This window comes from Erythrolamprus reginae, chromosome Z (genome assembly GCF_031021105.1).
Source record: "Erythrolamprus reginae isolate rEryReg1 chromosome Z, rEryReg1.hap1, whole genome shotgun sequence".
In the NCBI taxonomy this organism is placed as follows: domain Eukaryota; kingdom Metazoa; phylum Chordata; class Lepidosauria; order Squamata; family Dipsadidae; genus Erythrolamprus; species Erythrolamprus reginae.
The window spans coordinates 53,144,656-53,166,895 of record NC_091963.1 but is presented as its reverse complement, the minus strand read 5'-3'; the positions used below and the strand labels follow the sequence as shown (position 1 = coordinate 53,166,895).

Sequence of the window (22,240 nt, the reverse complement as noted above, 5' to 3'; positions counted from 1 at the left end):
GTCCATCTTATATTTAATATCCTATTAATATCCTTTTGTGCTTTTTTCCAAAAGTTCTGCACCACTGGGCATTCCCAGAGCATATGCATAAAAACTCCTTTATCTTGGCACCCATGCCAACAGATACCTTTAACGTTCTGCTGAAAGTGTGGAAGTTGAACGGGTGTGTAATACCACTTATGTAATATTTTCCTTCTCATTTCCGTAACTCTTGTATTCTTGATTTTCCTTATATTCTCTACTGTATTTTCCATCTCTTGCACCTCTACTTGTATCTCATTTTGCCACCATTTAGTCAATCCTTGGATCACATCCCCGTCTGACTTCACTAACTTCTTATATATATTGCTTGCTTGTGCCTTAGTACCTTCAGTTTTTTCTCTTATTATTTTCTCTAACTCTATCTCCTCCCTAAATAGTGCTTCTTTATTCTCCCTTTCATTCAGATATTTACATATTGCATTTATTTGTAGCCATCTTCCCTTACCCAACCACCATTCTATACGATTTCTACTTGGCCTCCCCTCCTTCTCATATAACTATTCTACCTTAGGTATCCCTCTTGCCTTCAACTCTCCTATACCCCTATTTAAATTTATTTCATTATCTTTATTTATTACATAAATCGATGACAGTTTTGATTTATATAATCCTATTTTCCCCTGCCATTTTTTCCAAATTTCCATAGTCCTTTTCATGGGACCTATTAGTTTATTTAAGTCGCTCCTATTCCACTTTATAAAGATTAATTCTCTATTCTTCATCCCGTTTATCTGTTTTTCCAGTTTCACCCATTTATTCTCAAATAATTGCAGCTCCATTAATCTTTCAATTTGAAATGCTTCCCTATACAGCTCCAAACAAGGAACTCCCCATCCACCCTCTTTTTCATTTGCTACTAACCACTGTTTTTTTGGTCTCTTATCTTCTTCAACCCAGTAATTAATTTTTATGTTCCACTCTCTAAACTTGGATGCTGATAGTGCCCCCGGCAGTACCTGAAACAGATACAATCATTACGGGAGTGATCATCATTTTCAAGACTCTTAATTTAGAGATTCTCCTTAGCTTTTTCTCTTTCCAGCTCTTCATCTGTATCAACATTTTCCTCCACATTAATCTGTAATTCACCTCCTCAATTTTCACTGGATTTGTCAATAACCAAATTCCCAGATATTTAATTTTCTTTAGTCCTAACTTCAACCCTGATTCTTTCTTGATTTCTATCTGCTCTCTCGGACCTGTATTTAAACACATAATCTCATAATTTTTCCATATTGACCGACAATCCTGATTCCTGTTTAAACTTTTGTATAATATTTCTTATACCTTTAATCATCTCCCTCGGGGTCTGGGTCAATATAATTGCATTGTCTGCAAATAGGTTTAATTTCATTTCTATTTCCCCTATTTTGTATCCTGCCCAAGTGTTATCTTGTCGTATCTTATTAGCTAACATCTCTATTGCTATTACAAATAACATTGGAGATAAAGGACATCCCTGCTTGGTGCCATTTAGTATTTTAATTTTCTGCATTCTTTGTCCATTCACCCTTATATACCCTTTATAAATCTCTTTTATAGTTTCACAAAATATATCCCCCAAATTTAATTCCTTACATAGTTTATATAAATAACTATGGTTAACTTTATCAAAAGCTTTATAAACATCAAAATTACTAATTTCCTTTTAGTAACGTTAGCATGGTGCATCACATTTATTACATTTCTAATTGGTTCACTTATTTTCTTTCCCGTCACAAATCTGTATTGATCCTCTTCAATTATTTTTGGTAAAATATTTTCAAGTCTATTTGCCAATATCTTCATAAATATTTTATAATCTTGATTTGCCAAGCTGATAGGACGGTAGGACCCAGGCTCTCTTAAATCTCAATCCATCTTCGGAATAGTAACAATCTCTGAAAGCTTCCATGTCTGTGGGATATCATGAGTTAACAATATATTATTAAACAGTTTCCCCAAGTACAGCAACAATACACTCATGTAGGTTTTATAAAATTCCCCTGTAAACCCATCCGGGCCTGATGCTTTGGCTTGTTTTAACCCTTTAATTACTCTATATTAACCTGCTCCTCTTTATACAAATCCTCATAAAATTTTCTCATTATCTTCTCTAGCTGCTCTTTACCATATCTAACCTCTCCACTAGGGTCTCTCAGTGCTAATATACATGATTTTTCTTTCCTCTTCTTCAAATATCTTGCCATTTGTTGCATTGGCTTTGTCCCACAACTCAAAGTTTTTTGTCTCATCATCATTCTCATCTTATTCCATTGGATCTCATCAAATACCATCAATTGTTTCCTTTTCAATTTCAATAAACTATTCCAATCCCTACTCTTAGTTAATCTTAGCTGCTCTTGTATCAAGTCTATTTCCCTTATCTTCATTTCCTTTTCTCTACCCCACCTCTTTCTAATATCTGTTTCCATACATATACATTGTCCCCTCATAAAAGCCTTACATGCATCCCACACAATTGTTTAATATCACCTATATCATTAATTCTAAAATATTCACATAACTCTGTCTGCAATTTATCTTTATCTTGTTCACTAGCAGTTATAACTGCATTATATCTCCAAATTATTTGGTTGCATTCCTGACCTATTTCCAATTTTGCCAATAGTGGGGCATGATCTGACAACCAAATACAGTGGTACCTCATCTTATGAACGCCTCTTCTAACGAACTTTTTGAGATATGAACCCGGTGTTTAAGATTTTTTTGCCTCTTCTTCCGAACTATTTTCACCTTATGAACCCAAGCCGCTGCTGGTGGGATGAAGGGTTCCCCCCCTTTTTTTGAAGAAAGAAAAGGGAGGGGCGTCTTGGAGGGGGAAAGAGTTTGCATTTTAAAAAGTAGGAGAAAAGCGTGCTTGCACAGGCGCTGAAAGGGTGTCTTTTGAAGAAAGAAAAGGGAGGGGCGCCCCCCTTGCCTTTCTTCCTTCCCACTCACCCTTTAGCCCAGCCTTGCTTCTTCCACCTGCCCCCTTTAGCTGTTCCTCCCTGCCCTCTATTCGCCTCCCTTCTAAAGTTTGGGATTTTCCTGAAGGATTTGCACGCATTATTTGCTTTTACATTGATTCCTATGGGAAACATTGTTTCATCTTACGAACTTTTCACCTTATGAACCTCCTCCTGGAACCAATTAAGTTCATATCATGAGGTACCACTGTACTTTTGATATCTACTTTTTTAACTTGTATATCGCCCACTCTATTCATTAATATATAGTCAATGCAACTATGATAACTTGCTGAATAATAAGTACCTCTATTTGGGATATCTGCATGGAGATCCACCATATTAAGTCTATTTAAATGTAACATCCTACTATTTCCGATCCCATTTGTTAATTGCATATTAAAATCTCCTGCCAAAAATGTTGTGCCCTCCATAAAGTTATCTAGCTTCCTTTTTGTACTTATTATAAATTGTTTTGTTTTTGCATTCGGGGCATAAATTGCTGCTAATGTCAACTTCTTATGATTAATTTTCCCTTTAACAAACAACCACTTCCCTTCTCTATCTTTCTGAACTCCAACCTCTTCAAATAAAACCCTCTGATGAATAAGAATTGCGTTCCTCGAGATTCATATACCCCTTTCCAATTTCTATCATTAATCAATTTATCCCTTCCTCCCCGTCTTTTATGTGTTTCTTTCAAAATCATAATATCCACCTTATTTTATTTAGCCATTCTCAATATCCTGTAACGTTTTAAATCAGATCCCAAACCATTTACATTTAAAACCATTATATTACATTCATTCATAATATACAATAATATCCCTTCCCCCCTTTTGTTTCACTCTTGGTTTGCTTGTTTCCTCCTTCCTTAACCCAGTTACCCTCCCCCCAAGTGCCTCCCCCTGTGCTCCCCCCCAAAAGGGGAGAGGACAAGAAAAAAACTTGTTGAATCATGAGGCACTACTCCGGATTGCGTTCCCACCCTACTAAGCTCCACTTTCAACCGCTTTTAAATATAATTAAAGAGAAAAATTCCTCTCCCACTCTCCCTTATCCATTTACATGATTCCTTCTTTTACCTTTTTTTAAACTTCCTTTATCTTTTTCCCCTTTTCCCCCCCAACAAAAATAAGAGTTAACATTGCATTCCAGAAACGTCTCTGACAAAATCACTTCTTCGCTTTCTTGTCCTGCTGGGCTCTTGTTCTTCTCTGCTCCCTTATAATGGCCTCCACCTGCCCGATTAACTCCTTCAGCTCTTTCTCCCTTTGCCTTTCCTCCTTGTCTGGGGTACTGTTGTTGTTGTTATTATTATTATTTAAATTTGTATGCCGCCCTTCTCTGAAGACTCCATCTCTACTTCTCCATATGACTACATCTCAACTTCCCTCATGCCGCAGCCCCTCCCATATTCCCACATTCTACTTTATTATATGTGGCAGGCAAAGGTCTCCGAATCAAATGATGGCAGTCACCTAATTAAGCATGAACTAAACCTGTCTTGAACTGTATTTTGTTATGATTTGGTTAATTTGTTATTAGTTTTTTCATACTATTTAGTCATTTTACAGAGTTATTCTTAATTATATTGAGATCTGAGGAACTAAACATCTAACAATAGTATTAATGATAGTTTTATACAGACAACATAGTTTTTTACTCGCTTTTCCTGTGCTATTCTTTCACAAATAAATTTATAATGGTAATGTTTTAATATGGCTAAGAATGTAGATATTTACTGAAAAAGTGCTTCAAATTAAATTTTCATCAAGATACACCATCCCAGAGAGTGCAATTTATCCTTGGTACAGAGGATGATGATGAAGAACACATTCCACATGATCTTTTTACTGAAATGGATGAACTTTGTTTTAGAGAAGGAGAAGAATATGAATGGAAAGAAACTGCCAGGTAACTTGGAAGATAATTCCTTTTCTTACTCATTATTTATTATTATTCATAATAATAAATATAGAGAAATAACATACATTTGAATATTTGAAGGCCATTAAGTAACTGAAGCTTCATAACTCGTAAGTATATTTCTTCTGACTATAGATATTACTGCTTTGTCTAAATTGAGTGTTTGCACATTTTTGTAAAATCATTGTCTTTTTGCATTGTCTTTTGCTAAAACGAAAGTGGTGTGCTGCACATTTTTAAACAACTAGTTCTTTGTCATAATGATTGGCTGAGTGGGGGTGGCCAACTCTGTGTAACTTACATCGAGGGGCACTTTGCCTCACCACCCTCTCATGACCATGGGGATGCTGCAATGGTCGTAAGTGTGAAAAATGGTCATAGTCACTTTTTTCAATACCCTTATAACTTTGAATGGTCACTAAAACAACTGTTGTATAGAAATGCAAAAAGCTTTGCTTGCAAAAAAAACCTGCCCTAAATACCAGTCATTAAATTAGAAATGGGGGGGATAACCACTGAATGAGTCACAGCTATCATGGAAATCTAAACCATGCTCTCTGAGTATCTTTTTTTCCTCAGCAATGTCTGCAATCTGGAGTTCCAAATCAAGCAGGTTGGCAGAGCACATTGAGGAATTAAAATAGTTAAAATACAAGGATAACTTTTAGCAGCCAAATTAGTCTTGCTAATATTATTATTATTTATTAAATTTTTATGTCACCCAACTCTCAAAGGACTCTGAGTGACTTAACCACAGAATAAAATCTTAAAAACATTTTAAGCATTAAAACAATTAAAACCCATACATATAATTCCATGGCCAGATCTCGCCGAATATAGCCACGAGCTCAATGGCCCCCGGCCTGCTGGAAATGCCAGGTCTTAACTGCATTTCGAAAGCCAACAGTGTGGGGACAGTCCTGAGCTCTGGATGTAATTGGTTTCAGAGAACGGGGGCATCCACAGAGAAGGCCCTCCCCCATGAGCCTACCAGCCGACATTGTTTAGCTGAAGGGACCTGGAGGAGACCAACTCTATGGGATCTCATGGTCGCTGGGAGTTGTGTGGCAGAAGGCTGGGAAGAAAATCTGGCCCTAAGACTTATAGGGCTTTGAAGGTAATGACCAACACCTTGAATTGTACTCGGAGACCAATAGAGAGCCAGTACAGCTCATGGAGGATTGGTATAATGTGGATGTAATAAAGTGAAACCCTTTAGCAGAGAGGCCATTTAAACTCTCCAGAAAATGGATGAGTATATTTGAGCCAAAAAATGCCGCGCTAAATAGTCAAATTAACAAATTAATATCTTAAGTGAGGGCTAATCCCAGTCTGCCTTTGTTCAAATCTTGCTGCAGGGAATTTTTGCCTATGAATATAGCTATCTCTTTATTTCTTAAAGTGCTGACATCTTCTGTGGGCTATTAAGAAAGATGGGGGCTGCTTTCTCCCTCTAAGAAAACTTGTTTCTCCATTTTTAATCCATGGAAATATATTCTTCTTTTTTAATATTTCATCCTAAGGGTGGGTCCTAATTTTCTACAATTGGTGCCATGTTATTAGGCCATATTATCATGAAAGCAAACTAAAACATTGGAAGGAAGATCCACTTATTATTAGTGAGCAATCATGTGTCTTGCCCCCTCTGAAGCAATGCAAGAAACTCCTGTTCCAAAGGTGCTTTTTCAAGGGGCAACTGGACTTTCTGGAAATGAAAAACTCTAGTTGCCTATTGAAAAAACACCTTTTGGACAGCCATGACCTGGATGACTGAAGAATCCCCACAGACAAGAGACTCCTGTGTTCAGACAAACCACAGTTTCCCTACTCAGGATAAGCAATCATTAGATCCATTTGTACCACTTAAAGATACCAGCTGATCTCACTCACCTCACAAGATATCCTAAGTCAGTGGTGGCAATCTTTTTTGGATTGCATGCCTAAAGTGGGTGTATGAGTGTGCTAGCATGTGTGCACATGTCCACACCCATCCTTCTCCCCCCATGCACACACCCCATGCTGCCCCTGTGCATATGCACAATCCCTCCATCCCCACACATGCGCTCAGGTCTCACTGAAACCTGGGGTGTGAAAAAACAGGCAACTGGGCAAACCAGGAGTTTGGAAAAATGGACTTCTGGTTTGCCTGTTGCTCCCTGAAGCCCCAGAGTGCAAAAAATAGCACAGCAGGTGTGAGAAGTATATAGAAGATAAGACCCCAAACTTGTATATGCTGGTTTTTGCGGTCTGGTGGGGGAGGAGTCAATGAAGCTTCCTGAAGCCCCAAAGTGTAAAAAACAGTACAATGGGAAATTCAGAAAATTCACTTTGCCATTGTGCTGTTTTTTGCACTCCGGAGGGTTTAGGAAGCTTTCCGGAAGAGTCTGGAGTGTGAAACAGCCTTTTCCAAGTGTTGGAGTTGACATAGGGCAACCTCTTGCATGCCCTCTGATATGGCTCTGCCTACCACAAGTTTGCCATCACAGTCCTAAGGTAATCATCCAGATTTAAGGAAAGATCACAATCCCTCAGAAAGGCAATAAAAAAAATCAGAAAGAATGCCAAGCTTGCATCCTGCCTCTCAACCATTTTTTCAATGTCTATGCCAACCCTTCTGTAAAAATCTGTTCTAGCCGTGTCGGAAGTGTTCTCTAAAACAGCATTTCCCAACCGGTGTGCCGCGAGACACGGCCAGGTGTGCCGCGAAGCTCCAGCTGGGCGGGGCGCTGCCGGTGCCGACCTGGAGCTCCCGCTCGCAGCTGTCCCCCGGCTCCTGCTCGATGCTGCGGTTTTCGGCGCTCTCCTGCTGGGCCCCAAAGAAGGAAGGCAGGAAGAAGGAGAGCTCCATTCTTCGCGCTTTTTTCCCGCCTTCCTTCTTTGGGGCCCAGCAGGAGAGCACCGAAAACTGCAGCATTGAGCAGGAGCCAGGGGACAGCTGCGAGCGGGAGCCCCAGGATGGAAGTACCGGCAGCGCCCCGCCCAGCTGGAGCTTCCCTGGCGTCGGCGGCAAGTGTCCTTTGTGGCGGGAGGGCACTGGCGGTGGGAGCAGGGGGGGTGGCTGCAGCGGCCGCAGGCAGTCGCGGGGAGATGGCGGCAGCGAGAGGGAGCTCCAGGCAGCGGCGAGAGGGAGTGCTCTCTCTCTCTCTCTCTCAGCTGACTGCAAGCGGGAGCCCTGACGGTGGCAGTTGGACGTGCTGCTGGACGTCATACATGCTGGCGCTGCGGGCCTGGCAAATACGGTGTCCAGCAGCACGTCCAGCTGCCGCCGTCAGGGCTCCCGCTTGCAGTCAGCTGAGAGAGAGAGAGAGAGAAAGAGAGACATATAAGAGAGGCAGAGAGAGAGAGAAAGAGAGACATGGCAAGAGAGGCAGAGAAAGAGAGACAGAGCAAGAAAGAGAGAGAAAGAAAGAGAGATAGCAAGAGAGGCAAAGAGAAAGAAAGAGACATATAGCAAGACAGTGAAAGAGAGAGAGAGCAAGAGAGAGAGAAAAAAGCAAGAAAGAGATAGCAAGAGAGACAGAGAGAGAGAGAGAGAGCAAGGGAGAGAGAAAAACATAGAGGAAGGGAAGGAGGGAGAGAGAAAGAGAGCAAAAGAGAGAGGAAGAAAGAAAGAAAGAGGGATGGAGAGAGAGAAAGAAGGGAAGGAAGGAAAAGAGAGAAAGAGGAAGAAATAGAGCGAAAGGGATGAAGAGAGAGGGTTTTTTTGTCCAAACTTTTCTTTACAACCCCCCCCCCTCCCTTTCAATGTTCCCCAGGATTTTGAAAATATGAATAATGTGCCGCGGCTCAAAAAAGGTTGGGAAACACTGCTCTAAAAAGCTTAAAACAACCCTTTAACAATCTGTCAAGCTCTACAAATAAAAGAACCACAAAAAACCTGGCGGGGTGGGACTCCAGAGAAACTCAGCCTACAGACAGAAAGTCTGGGTGTAAAGCTTACAATGTAACAAACTTAACCCAGAGGTAATTTCTGAAAACATGTAAAGTAGTAGAGCAATTAATATAAGAATTAGGCTAAAATACAGAATGTTTCCTTCCTATCTTCTTTTTAGAATTAGCCCTGTAAAGTGGAAAAATATTTTTTCCAACAACCGGCTCTCCGAACTGCTCAAAAAATTAACATACAATTCACAAGCAGCCCAACTCTTATCTACACATGGTCCCATTGAAGTCTGGACTTTAATACCTGGAAAACTATAGATCAAGTACAGATTTCAGAAACAGCGACAATTGAAAGAGCTTAAATTTAAGATATCAATGTAAACTATGAACACAATGTTTATATTTTAAAAACTGAATTTTTTCTTACTATACATGTTCATTATATTTATATATATTGCAGATGGCTAAAATTTGAAGAAGATGTTGAAGATGGTGGTGACCGGTGGAGCAAACCTTATGTGGCTACTCTCTCTCTTCACAGTTTGTTTGAATTGAGAAGTTGCATTTTAAATGGAACGGTCATGTTAGATATGAGAGCCAATTCACTGGATGAAATAGCAGGTCTCATACATTTTACTTAAGATTTTATTTTAATGTGTTTTATATGTTTTATAAAGTAATTAAAATATATTTGTAACCTATGTTTTCAAAAAACCCATAAAGGAATGCTGTGTTCTAATTTTTATTAATATTGCAATAACACTTCAAAATCCTATTGGTGTAGCCCAGCAGGGTATAAAATACCATTTTTGGAGTATAAGATGCACCGGAATATAAGACGCACCCTAATTTGGGAAAGAAAAAAAAAGTATTCTGCCTCTGCCTACCAGCATCAGGATTAGTGGGGTCCTCACTTCCACTGGGATTTTGATAACAAGCAGCACAGATCTTTTATCTGTTCTAACAATAAAAATGAATTTTGCTTTCTAAGATTACAGAAATGTGAAATGAATAAGAAATTATAAATAGTCATACAGTGTTCCCTCGATTTTTGCGGGGGTTACGTTCCAAGACCTCCCGCGAAAGTCGATTTTCCGCGAAGTAGCGGTACGGAAGTAAAAACACAATTTTTGGCTATGGACAGCCAAAAACTACCCCCACGCACCCTTTTTCAAGGCAGCGCAAGGAGCCGGGCGCAAAGATTGCTTTGAATGTCGGCTGCCCCCCCCCAGCGCCTCCGGCCCCCTCGCCGCTACCGCCCGCCCGATCCGCCCCTCTCACCGGTTTTCTTGGGACACGGGTCCTCCTGCAGCAGCGCTGTCGGCTACAGCTTCTCATACTCCTCATTCGGCCGGTAGCCGCTCTGAGCGCTTTGAGAATGCCGGCCCCGCACCTCTCACAGTCCCTTAGCTGAGAGCGCTTTCGTCCCAGCTATCAGCGAGGGGGCTGCAGGAGAGGTGGGGGCAGGCGTTCTCACAGAGAGGGAGAGAGAGAGGGAGAAAGAGAGAGAGAGAGCAAGAGGGGGGAGAGTGGAAGGTAGAGAGAGAGAGAAAAATTATAGAAAAAGGGAGAAAAAAAGAGAAATGAGAAAATGATTGAAGCAGAGAATGACAGGAAAGAAAGAGAAAGAGAGAGAGAAGTGACTCTTGGTGATGACATATGACGTCATCAGGTGGGAAAAACCGTGGTATAGAAAAAAACCGCGGAGTATTTTTTAATTAATATTTTTTGAACAACCGTGGTATAGCCGTTTCGCGAAGTTTGAACCCACGAAAATCGAGGGATCACTGTATATGATTGTATAATCTTCTGTGTTTTTGTATTATTAATAAAATATATTAGTATCAGATATTCCTGGATTTTTCAGAATCCACTTTTGTTGCATAAGGTAAATCTCAGATTTCTGCTATGGAAATAGTTAGTTTAAGAACATAAGAAAAGCCATGCCGAATCAGACCAAAGCCTATCGAGTCCAGCATTCTGTGTCACACAGTGGCCCACCAATTCTACATGGGGATCTTGAGTAGAAAGAGAAGGCAAAACCCTCCCTTTCCCTTGACCCCCCAACAAATAGTACTCAAGGGAATCCTGCCTGCCTTAACCAACATAGAGACGGCACTGATACACTTGGCATCCATGAATCTGCCTAATGCTGCCTTGAAGCTATCAAGGCTGACAGCTGTCACAACCTCTTCTGGAAGTGAATTCCATAAACCAACGACCCTCTAGGTGAAGAAATATTTCCCTTTATTTGTCCTTGCTTTCTTACCTATGAGCTTTAGGGAGTGCCCCCTTCTCCTAGTATTGTGTGATATAGAAAATAATTTTTCTCTATCCACCTTTTCTATCCCATGCATGATTTTATACACTTCGATCAAGTCACCTCTTAAACGCCATCTTTCAAGGCTGAAGAGACCAAGGTGTTGCAACCTGGTTTCATAAGGGAGGCGCTCCATTTCCTTCATCGTACTTGTTGCCCTCTTTTGCACCTTTTCCAATTCCATTATATCCTTCTTGAGTTGAGGTGAACAGAACTGTACACAGTACTCCAAGTGTGGTCTCACCATCGATTTGTAAAAAGGCAATACAACATTTACTGACTTATTTTCGATTCCCTTCCTAATCATGCCAAGCATGGAATTTGCTTTTTTTTTACTGCTGCTGCGCACTGGGTGGACATCTTCATTGAATTGTCCACCAAAATCCCAAGATCCCTTTCTTGGGTTGTCTCAGAAAGCTTGTTCCCCATCAGTTGGTAGGTATAATTGGGATTCTTTGCCCCGATATGCATAACTTTGCACTTGTTTAGGTTAAAATGCATTTCCCACTTTGTTGCCCACTCACTCAATTTCGAGAGATCCTTCTGGAGCTCCCGACAATCAGTTTCACTTTTCACTACCCGAAACAATTTAGTGTCATCAGCAAACTTTGCTACCTCACTATTTACTTCTACATCCAGATCATTAATGAATAAATTAAAAAGTAACGGTCCCAAAACTGAACCTTGGGATACACCACTCCTCACTTCTTTCCATCCAGAGAATTGTCCATTTATTGCCACCTTTTGCTTCCTACAATTTAGCCAGTTACCAATCCAGAGCAAGACCTATTCTCTAATTCCATGGCTGAAGAGCTTTTTAGGAGCCTTTGGTGAGGGACTTTGTCAAAAGCCTTTTGAAAGTCAAGATATATAATATCAACTGGGTCCCCTTTATCTATGTGTTTATTTACCCCCTCAAAGTATTCTAACAAGTTAGTAAGACATGATTTGCCTTTGCAGAAACCATATTGATTTTCTTTCAGCAATGCCTGTTTTTCTATGTGCCCAGTAATTTTATCTTTAATAATGGTTTCCATCATTTGCCTGGAACTGAAGTTAAACTGACTGTTCTATAATTTCCTGGATCACCTCTGGATCCTTTCTTGAAGATCAGGGTTACATTTTTATCCCTCCAATCCTCAGGTACAGTGCCTGATCTTAGAGAAAGTTTATATATTTTAGCTAGAAGTTCAGCAATTTTACACTTAAGATTTAAGATTTATTAGATTTGTATGCCACCCCTCTCCGAAGACTCGGGGCGGCTCACAACAACAACAATACAATACACAGAGTACAAATCCAATATTAGATAAAAAACAAAATTTAAAACCCATAAATATTAAAAACCATCATTACTGCATAATCACACCATTCTCATGTATTACAGTCAGGAAAAAAGGTGGTGGTGGGGGAAGAGATAGTTATTCCCCCCATGCCTGGCAACATAGATAGGTCTTCAACATCTTGCGGAAGGCGGGAAGAGTAGGGGCAATTCAAATCTCTGGGGGGGAGTTGATTCCAGAGGGCCGGGGCCACCACAGAGAAGGCTCTTCCCCTGGGACGCGCCAGACCACATTGTTTAGTCGATGGGACCTGGAGAAGGCCAACTCTGTGGGACCTGATTGGCTGCTGGGATTTGTGGGGCAGATGGCGGTCCCGCAGGTATTCTGGTTCGATGCCATATAGAGCTTTATGGGTCATTACCAACACTTTGAATTGTGCCCGGAAACTGATCGGCAACCAGTGCAGGTCGCGGAGTGTTAATGAAATGTAGGCAGATCTAGGAAGCCCCACGATAGCTCTCGCGGCCGCATTCTGCACGATCTGAAGTTTCCTAACACTTTTTAAAGGTAGCCCCATGTAGAGAGCATTGCAGTGATCGAACCGCGAGGTGATGAGGGCGTGAGTGACCGTGAGCAATGACTCCCTGTCCAAATAGGGCCGCAACTGGTGCACCAGGCGGACCTGGGCAAACGCCCTCCTCGCCACAGCTGAAAGATGGTGCTCTAATGTTAGCTGTGGATCGAGGAGGACGCCCAAGTTGCAGACCCTCTCCAAGGGGGTCAATAACTCCCCCCCAGGGTAATGGACGGACAGATGGAATTGTCCTTGGGACAATTCGACACTTCATCTTGTCAGGGTTGAGTTTGAGCCTGTTGACACCCATCCAGACCCCAACAGCCTCCAGGCACCGGCACATCACTTCCACTGGTGATACCTCATCCCATGCCCTTGGATTATCTCACCCTGAGGTTTCATGTAGATATTAAATAGCAGGGGGAGAGGACTGACCCCTGAGGCACCCTGCAAGGGAGAGACCTAGAAGTCGACCTTTGACCCCCCCACTAACACTGACTGCGACTGGCTGGAGAGGTAGTAGAAGAACCACTGAAGGACAGTGCCTCCCACTCCCAACCCCTCCAGTCAGCATAGAAGGATACCATGGTCGATGGTATCGAAAGCTGCTGAGAGGTCAAGAAGCACCAGGACAGAGGACAAGCCCCTGTCTCGGGCCCGACAAAGATCATCCATCAGCGTGACCAAAGCAGTTTCTGTGCTGTAGCCAGGCCTGAATCCTGACTGTTGAGGGCCTAGATAATTGGCTTCTTCCAAGGACTGCTGGAGCTGGAGCGACACCACCTTCTTGACAACCTTCCCCATAAAGGGAAGGTTGGAGACTGGACGATAGTTATTAAGTACAGCTGGGTCCAGGGAAGGCTTCTTGGGGAGGGGGTGCACAAGTGCCTCCTTGTAAGGAACTGGGATGGACCCCCCCCCCCCGCAAAGAAGCATTGACAATCTCCTGGACCCAGCTCCATGTCACCTCTCTGTAGGCCAAAACCAACCAAGAGGGACATGGATCCAGTAGACAGGTGGCGGAACTCACACCTCCAATTGCCTTGTCCACTTCATCAGGTGTCACCAGGTCAAACTCCACCCAGACAGATGGACAAGGACAGGCCCCACTCACCTCGACTGACTCGTTGTCAGTCGACAGTGCTATCCAATCAGAGTCGAGGTCTGTCCTGATCTGAGCGACTTTATCAGTGAAAAACGAGTTTAAATCCTCGGAACTGCTCTGCAAGGGCTCCCCAACCCCCCATTGATTTAGAAGGGAGTGGGTCACCCTAAACAGGGCGGCCGGCCGGGATTCTGCTGATGCAATCAAGGTGGCATGGTACGCGCATCTTGCCGCCTTGAGCGCCCCTTTGTAGGTCTTAATAAAAGCTCTTACAAGTGTTTGATCAGATTTGGATTTACTCTTCCTCCATCGCTTCTCTAGACATCTCTTCTGGCATTTCAACATCCGGAGCTCCTCAGTAAACCAAGGAGCTCTCTGGGGTCTAATGCCACAAAGAGGTTGCAACAGCGCAAATCAGTCAAGGGCCTCCGTCGCAGCCCTGTTCCAGGCCACAGCAAGAGAATCCACCGAGCTGTGTATGAGTGAATCCAGTAAAACCCCAAGCGCCCTCTGAAAACCTTCTGGATCCATCAGGCATCTGGGGCAGAACCACCTAGTCGGTTCCGCCTCTCTCTGGGGAAGGATTGGAGCCTTGAAGTCAAGCCATAGCAGGAAATGGTCTGACCATGACAAAGGCACAACTTCTAAGCCCCTTAGTCTCAGACTATTACTCAGCTGCTCTGAGAGAAATATCATGTCGGGCGCATGTCCCCCCTCGTGAGTTGGACCTTGAACTACTTGGGTCAGGTCCATGGCTGTCATGGTGGCCATGAACTCCTGGGAAGTCCTGGATGAGGAGAGCCTTGTTAACTACCGACCTGGCATTGAGCAGCAGCAGCCCGAGTCCAGGGTCTGGATTACACTCATCACCAGAGCCCTGGGTTGAGTCCAAGGGGCCAAAACATGGGATTGCTTTCAAGCAGCATTCCCTTGTTCCCCTGAAACAGCTTGCCCCATGACTCCCACCATATCTGCCTCTCCCCAGCAGCACTGGGATGTTCTGACTCTCTTCCACCCCGGTGATAGGCTCTCCCATCCCTCTCACCTCTACATCACCAGGCTGACTGACCCAATCATTCATTCCATTCATCATTCCATTCACCTCATATATTCCTTCCATCTGGTCCCAAACATCCATCCCTAAAATAACCCCCCAATAAATTAGCTAAAAAATATAAATATATAAAATATATAAAATTAAGATGGTTAACCAGTTAGCTGTTAAAATTAGTCTGAGGCAGTGATGTAATAATCTGTTAGTCTAAAATCAGTTCTATAGAAAAAATAATCAAACTATTAGTCATTCCAGGTTGGTAGATAAACAATGTCCTCCGTAGATCTTTCTTTAAGTCTTTAAGTCTTGAGTTTCTTTAAGTCTTAAGTCAAAGTTTCTTTAAGTCTTTAAGTTCCTTGAGAACTCTAGGGTGGATGCAATCTGGACCCGGCGATTTGTTGACATTTAGTTTAGAACGGCATGCAAGAATGTCTTCTTAGTTTATAAGGTGGCTAAATTTCCCAAGGAAAGCCTCTTCAGGTAATACTAGGAAAAATTAGAAGACTAAGGAAATTTCTTTAAAGCACATATTCTTCAAACCTTTAATTAGACTTTCTGTTTTATTATGCATATGTTGACATTTTTTCTGCAGAAATTGGGATGGAATTTAACTATAGTGGGTGGAATGGGATTTTCATGGGGGCAGAAGACAGACTTGGCTCTACTCCCCAAATGCTCCATTCTTCTTACCTATAGCTGTAGGCATTGAAAGCAGGGCTTTCTTACAGCAAGGCCTGATAGAGAGGCAGCACATCAGTCCTCCTGGACCTGCCATTTCATACACATGCTATCAAGCTTTCCAGCAACCACTGCACCTTTGCTGTCGTCGTTGGAAGCAGCCTAGGGAACTGTGTTAAGAGCATATGGAGGAAAAGGGGCAAATGTTCAGGTGGAGCAAAAAGGAGACACAGCGCTGGGATCATCCCAGCTGCCAAAACACAGAGTGAAGTCCTAATGGAGCGAAGAGTGCAGGAAGGAGGGCGGGAGGGAGGGAGGGGCAGGAGGAGGCAACAGCAGCCAGGGTTTTTTGAAAGTGGGACGCAGAAGTCGGGGGTAACTTGGGTGCCTGAGAGAACTGCAAGAGTGCTTGCTTTCCTTGTAACTGTAGCAGGTCCGTATTTGAGAGACGTGGGAGTTCTCAGAGATGAGGAGCTTTCCAATAAGATTGTTTTAACAAGAGGCAAAAAATGCCGCTGCCTGGGACAGACTGCATTTCTGAACGCCTAACTAAGCAAGCGCTTGGGATCTCCAGCCATGGTTTTGATCCCAAGTTACCTGTGAAGTGTCCGCATAGTAACAGCCGGCTGCTAGAGCCACGTTCGCTGGTCCCTATCCAGGGTGCTGATTGGGCGCGTATGCCCCAGTTACATTGTAAGCGGGAAAGTTCCTCTGTTTTGATTGGTGGCTGCCTCAGGCAGCTAGCTTTATAAAAGCCTGTGTATTGATTTTATCTGTAAGCCTGTACCTGCCTCTGCTGGCACGTTGATTCGATTAAACCTTCATGTTTGAATAAGGCCTTCAGCTATTATACTGGCAACGAGGATTCAAGCCTTTCATTACGGAGTTCTGTGTTTTATATAGTAACAGTAAGTGAGGATGTCTGTGCAACTTACTTTTCCCCCTTTCGATCCACAAGGGGAGACGTGGGACTCTTATGTCGCCCGTTTCGACTGCTTTTTAATATCCAATGGCTATACTGAGATTTCTGGGGACCGGAAAAGGTCTTATTTTCTCGGGTTCTGTGGACCCGAGATGTTTGAGATGGCTAGGGCTTTATTTGCCCCGGTCTCAATACATGATGTCCCGTGGCAGGATTTTCTGTCAACCTTGCAGGACCATTACGCCCCGGCCCCTTCCCATTGTGCACGAAGATACAAGTTTTACCAAAGGAACCAGGCTGAAGGGGAATCAATTAATGACTTTGTAGCCGCCCTCCGCCGAGCGGCTTTATATTGTGAGTTCTCAGATCTAAATGACTATTTACTTGACAGGCTAGGTTTTGGGGTGAGGGATGGTTGCCTAAAGCGGTGCCTTTTAGCCACCCGGGATTTAACATTTCAGGCAGCTCTGGCAGAGGCTCGTGCTTTTGAGCTGTCAACCCAGTCTTTGGCTGCCATGGACGGCACCGTGAATGCCACTACCAAGGGGCCTGTATTGCCTGACAAACCGAAAGCCCCTGTAGAAAAGGAAGATAACTGTGAGGCTGAGGAGGAAGAAGTTTGCTGGCTGGGGGCTAACCGGAGTCATGATCCACCTGCCGCCCGTCCCCGTCCCCCTTTGTCACCGTGCCGGGGATGCGGGGGTAACCATTTTAGGTCGAATTGCCCCTTCAGAGACGCGGCTTGCCGGCGTTGTGGCGCCAGAGGCCACATTGCACGGGTCTGCCGTTTCCGCAGATCTCCACCTGCCGCGTCGAGGGATCAGAGGGAGACCCAAAGTTTCAATCCCCGTTGGCAAAGGAAATTTTCCTCGAACCGGAGGGAGGAGTGTAACGCCGTCTACAGCTGTCCGCGTCCGGCAACCACTTATGTCAGGGAGACGTCTGACTCAACGGAGAAGATTTTGGTGGCAGTTCGCCTCGGGGAAGCTTTGTGTTCCATGCAGGTGGACACCGGCTCTGCGCATTCCTTGATTTCCTGGGCCACTCTGAAGCGGTGTTTCCCTAGACTTAGTAAGGGTCGCCGGCTGCCTTGCAACTTGACTTTAAGGTACTATCAAGGAGCTCCAATTCCGGTCCTGGGAGAGGGTAGATTTCCAGTCAGATTTAAGACTTTTGTGGGCAAATTGCCTCTAATCGTGGTAGATGGGCCGTTTTCAAACCTTTTAGGGCTAGATTGGTTTAAGTCTCTGGGTCTGTCTGTCTCTGGGGTTAATGCAGTTAAGGGAGGTTCTGCATTTGACAAATTGGCTAAGGAATTTCCCTCAGTTTTTGATAACAATTTGGGATGTTACACAGGGACCCCAATTTCTTTTAGCCTTAACCCCCAAGTACCAGCTGTGCGGTTGAAGGCTCGCCGGGTTCCGATTCCCCTCAGGCCGAAGGTGGACGCTGAACTGGACTGGCTGATTGCTCAGGGAGTCTTGGAACCAGTTGACCAAGCGGCTTGGGAGACCCCGCTGGTCATTGCTTTTAAAGGGGATGGAGGCATTAGATTATGCGGGGACTATAACTGTTCTGTGAATAAGGCACTGGCCCACCATTCATATCCACTGCCCGTGGTGCAGCAGTTACTCCACACCCTCGGGAATGGTAGAGTTTTTGCCAAGCTTGACCTTTCTCAAGCGTACCAGCAGCTCCCCGTCGACCCCATTACTGCGGAGGCCCAGTCAATCATTACCCATAGGAGGGTGTTTAAATGCCATCGGCTGCAATTCGGGGTCTCCATTGCCCCAGGGATCTTTCAGGGGTTGATGGAACGTCTATTATATGGGCTGGAGGGAACTGTGCCCTATTTTGACAACGTCCTGGTGTCGGGGAGTTCCGAAGAAGAATTACTGGTGAGGGTTAAGAAAGTTTTGACTAAGTTTCAGGATGCGGGTTTGAAACTAAAATCGCAAAAATGTGTCTTTGGGGTACCAGAGGTTGACTTTCTGGGATTCAGGGTGGATGGGAAGGGAATCCACCCCACCCCGGAGAAGATGAGGGCAATCTGGGATGCCCCCAGACCCCAGTCAAAAGCTGAACTTCAGGCCTTTTTGGGGCTTCTGAATTTTTATGCGGTTTTTATTCCGCATAAGGCATCGGTAGCCGAACCGTTACACCGGCTGCTCGACAAACAATCTACCTGGCACTGGGGTGAGAGGGAGGAAGCCACGTTTGGGGCAGTTAAAAGAATACTCACCACTAATAATGTCCTGGCCCAATATTCCCCTAGTTTGCCGTTAATCCTCACATGCGATGCTTCCCAATACGGGGTGGGAGCAGTTCTTAGCCACCGGTTGCCCAACGGATCTGAAGCCCCTTTAGTGTTCTTTTCCCGAACCCTGGCCAAGGCGGAAAGGAATTACGGGCATATTGATAAGGAGGCATTGGCGCTGATAGCTGGAGTCCGCCGTTTGAGTCCGCCGTTTGAGTTAGTGACCGATCACCAGCCATTATTGGGGTTGTTAGCCGGTAACCGCCAGAGTCCCATAATTTTGTCCCCGCGTATGTCGCGGTGGATAGTTTTTCTTGCTAATTATAATTATACATTGATCTACAAGCCTGGTCGCCACATTGCACATGCAGATGCCCTCAGCAGATGCCCCCTAGCCGAATTGTTATCAGACCCCGCTCCCGCTTGCTCCGTTTTAGCTTTGTCAGAGGGACCCTTGGTGTTGGCTGCTCCTGATGTGGCCAGGGAGACGGGAAGGGATTGGATTTTAGCCCAGGTAAGACAATGGATCCTGAGGGGATGGCCAGTTTCTGCTCCTGCAGAAATTTTCGTTCCGTTTTTTTGCTGTTGGAGTGAGTTCTCCGTTGAGAAGGGAACCCTTCTGAGGGGGGGAAGAGTAGTGATACCAAGTAAGCTGCGCAACCAGGTGTTGACTCTCTTACACAAGGGTCACCCTGGCATAGTGAGGATGAAGGGTCTGGCACGGGATTATGTATGGTGGCCAGTTATGGATAAGGAGGTGGAACAGCGGATGTGAGACTGCGCTGTGTGCCAAGAGAGTAGGCCTTTTCCTCCTCGTGCTGAACCTCTGGCGTGGGAGCCACCATCGGGCCCCTGGACGCGCTTACATATAGATTTGGCTGGCCCCTTCATGGGGCAAACCTTTTTGATAGCCGTAGATGCCTTTTCCAAATGGGTGGAGGTTGCCCATTTGAAGTCCACTCAGTCTCAGGCAATTATTGACTCCCTAATGGCCCTTTTCGCCATGCATGGATTCCCGGATCTATTAGTTTCTGACAACAGCCCGCAGTTCACATCTGTTCTCTTTGAGTCATTCTTAGCGGCTGCGGGCATCAGGCATGCTTTGACCTCGCCTTGGCATCCGGCCAGTAATGGTCAGGCGGAACGTGCAGTTCGTTCAGTAAAAGAATCTCTTAAAAAGATGCCCCAGACGTCATGGAAAGAGAAGTTGGCAGATTTGCTATTGGCACAACACTCCACCCCCTGCGTGGCTACGGGTAGGACCCCGGCGGAACTCTTGATTGGTCGCAAGTTAAGAATTATCTTCGATAGGCTGCACCCGGGGTATACATTAGCTGTCCAGTGGCCAGAACCTACGGAAAGAGGGATAAAAGTGGGAGACACGGTGTTTTCCCGTGCCTATTCCGGGGGAAAGAGATGGGAGAGAGGAACAGCGAGCAGGGAGCTGGGGCCCCGCTCATTCGAGGTGGAATTAAGGGATGGACGAATTTGGCGGAGGCACCTAGATCAGATCCGGCTGGACAAAGGTGTTAGCAGTGGAGAACCGGTGGCCGTCGATCAACCTGGTGAGAGTTTCCTGGGACCGCCTACAGCAGCCAGAAATTCCAGGGAGCCAGCCACAGCTGGCGGCCAAGGGGCGGAGGATGTCCTGGCTCCCGACATAGGCCAAAAGGTACCGGGCACAGAGCCCAGTTTAATGCGCTCCGTTGAGCCTCGGCGCTCTGAAAGAATTAGCCGAAGGCCATCATACTTAAAAGACTATGTTTGCAATTAACCAAAGGGATAGGAGTGAAGTGTCCGCATAGTAACAGCCGGCTGCTAGAGCCGCGTTCGCTGGTCCCTATCCAGGGTGCTGATTGGGCGCGTATGCCCCAGTTACATTGTAAGCGGGAAAGTTCCTCTGTTTTGATTGGTGGCTGCCTCAGGCAGCTAGCTGTATAAAAGCCTGTGTATTGATTTTATCTGTAAGCCTGTACCTGCCTCTGCTGGCACGTTGATTCGATTAAACCTTCATGTTTGAATAAGGCCTTCAGCTATTATAACCTGCAGAAAGAAAGCAAAGGATTTATTACAAAGTTTTCAGATGGCATTCGTTCCATTTTTGGGAAAGGGGAATCTTCCCCCTGGTATCTCTTTCCTCCAGTTCCTCATGTTTTAGGCTCTCTTTCTGCAATCGGGGAGGGAGAAAACCAAGTCTGGAGATCCAAAGTGCTTGCTTAGTTAGGCATTCAGAGGAGCAGTCTGTCCCAGGCAACAGCATTTCTTGCCTCTTGTTAAAACAATCTTATTGGAAAGCTCCTCATCTCTGAGAACTCCTGTGTCTCTCAAATCCAGACCTGCCACAGTTACAAGGGAAGCGAGCCCCCTTGCAGTTCTTGCAGGGCCCTGAGTTACCGCCAACCTTTGTGTCCCACTTTCAATCCCCCCCTACTGCTGCTGCCTCCTCTCCCTCTCTCTCTCCCACACTTTTTACTCCCTTAAGACTTTGCTCTGTGTTTTCACAGCTGGGATGATCCCAGTGCAGCATCTCCTTTTTCTCCCCCCTGAACTTTTCCCCTTTTTCTTCTGAGTTAGGGACACTCTCAATGCAGTTCCCTGGGCTCCATGTGGAAGTGGGGATCCCCACTGCCCAGAACCACCCAGGGTTATTTTCGAAATATAAGATAACTCAGATTTTCACCCTCTTTTGGGGGGTAAAAACGTTCATCTTATACTCCAAAAAATATGGTACATCAGACATTTGTATTTCACCTTCTTTTTCATGGCTTTAGCAACAGCTTTTTTTCATTGAAGTACTGACAAGAATATTATTTAATTCTGCTTGATTTAGGATAGCTGCTTTTCTTTTTTTCAAATCGTATTTTTTTAATGTAGCACACTCTCATTCCTCTAATGACTTTCAAGTTCCATTATGAATTGTAACTCCAGCTCCTACGGTCATTGGATGAAGCAGATTACCTAGACCCATTCCAATCAGGCTTCAGGCCTGGCTACAGCACAGAAACTGCTTTGGCCATGCTGATGGATGACCCCTGGCGAGCCCAGGATAAAGGGCTCTCCTCTATCTTGGTGCTTCTTGACCTCTCAGGAGCTTTCAATTCCATTGACCATGGTACCCTTCTGTGACAACTAGAGGGGTTGGGAGTGGGAGGCACTGTTTTATGGTGGTTCTCCTCCTATCTCTCTGGTTGTTCGCAGTCAATGCTAGTGAAGACAGAGGTTGACCTCTAGACCCCTCCTTTGTGG

General features: G+C 44.6%; 1 protein-coding gene across 7 annotated transcripts in view; it reads left to right on the top strand.

Moving 5' to 3' along the window:
- Positions 1-22,240, top strand: part of SLC4A7 (solute carrier family 4 member 7) — a 275,999-nt gene that overhangs the window by 118,711 nt on the left and 135,048 nt on the right. For all 7 annotated transcript variants that reach the window (XM_070727282.1, XM_070727278.1, XM_070727280.1 and 4 more), the window contains 2 exons: positions 4,769-4,907; positions 9,262-9,422. In XM_070727282.1, coding sequence (XP_070583383.1) covers positions 4,769-4,907; positions 9,262-9,422 — 300 coding nt within the window. The remainder of the gene's footprint in view (positions 1-4,768; positions 4,908-9,261; positions 9,423-22,240) is intronic.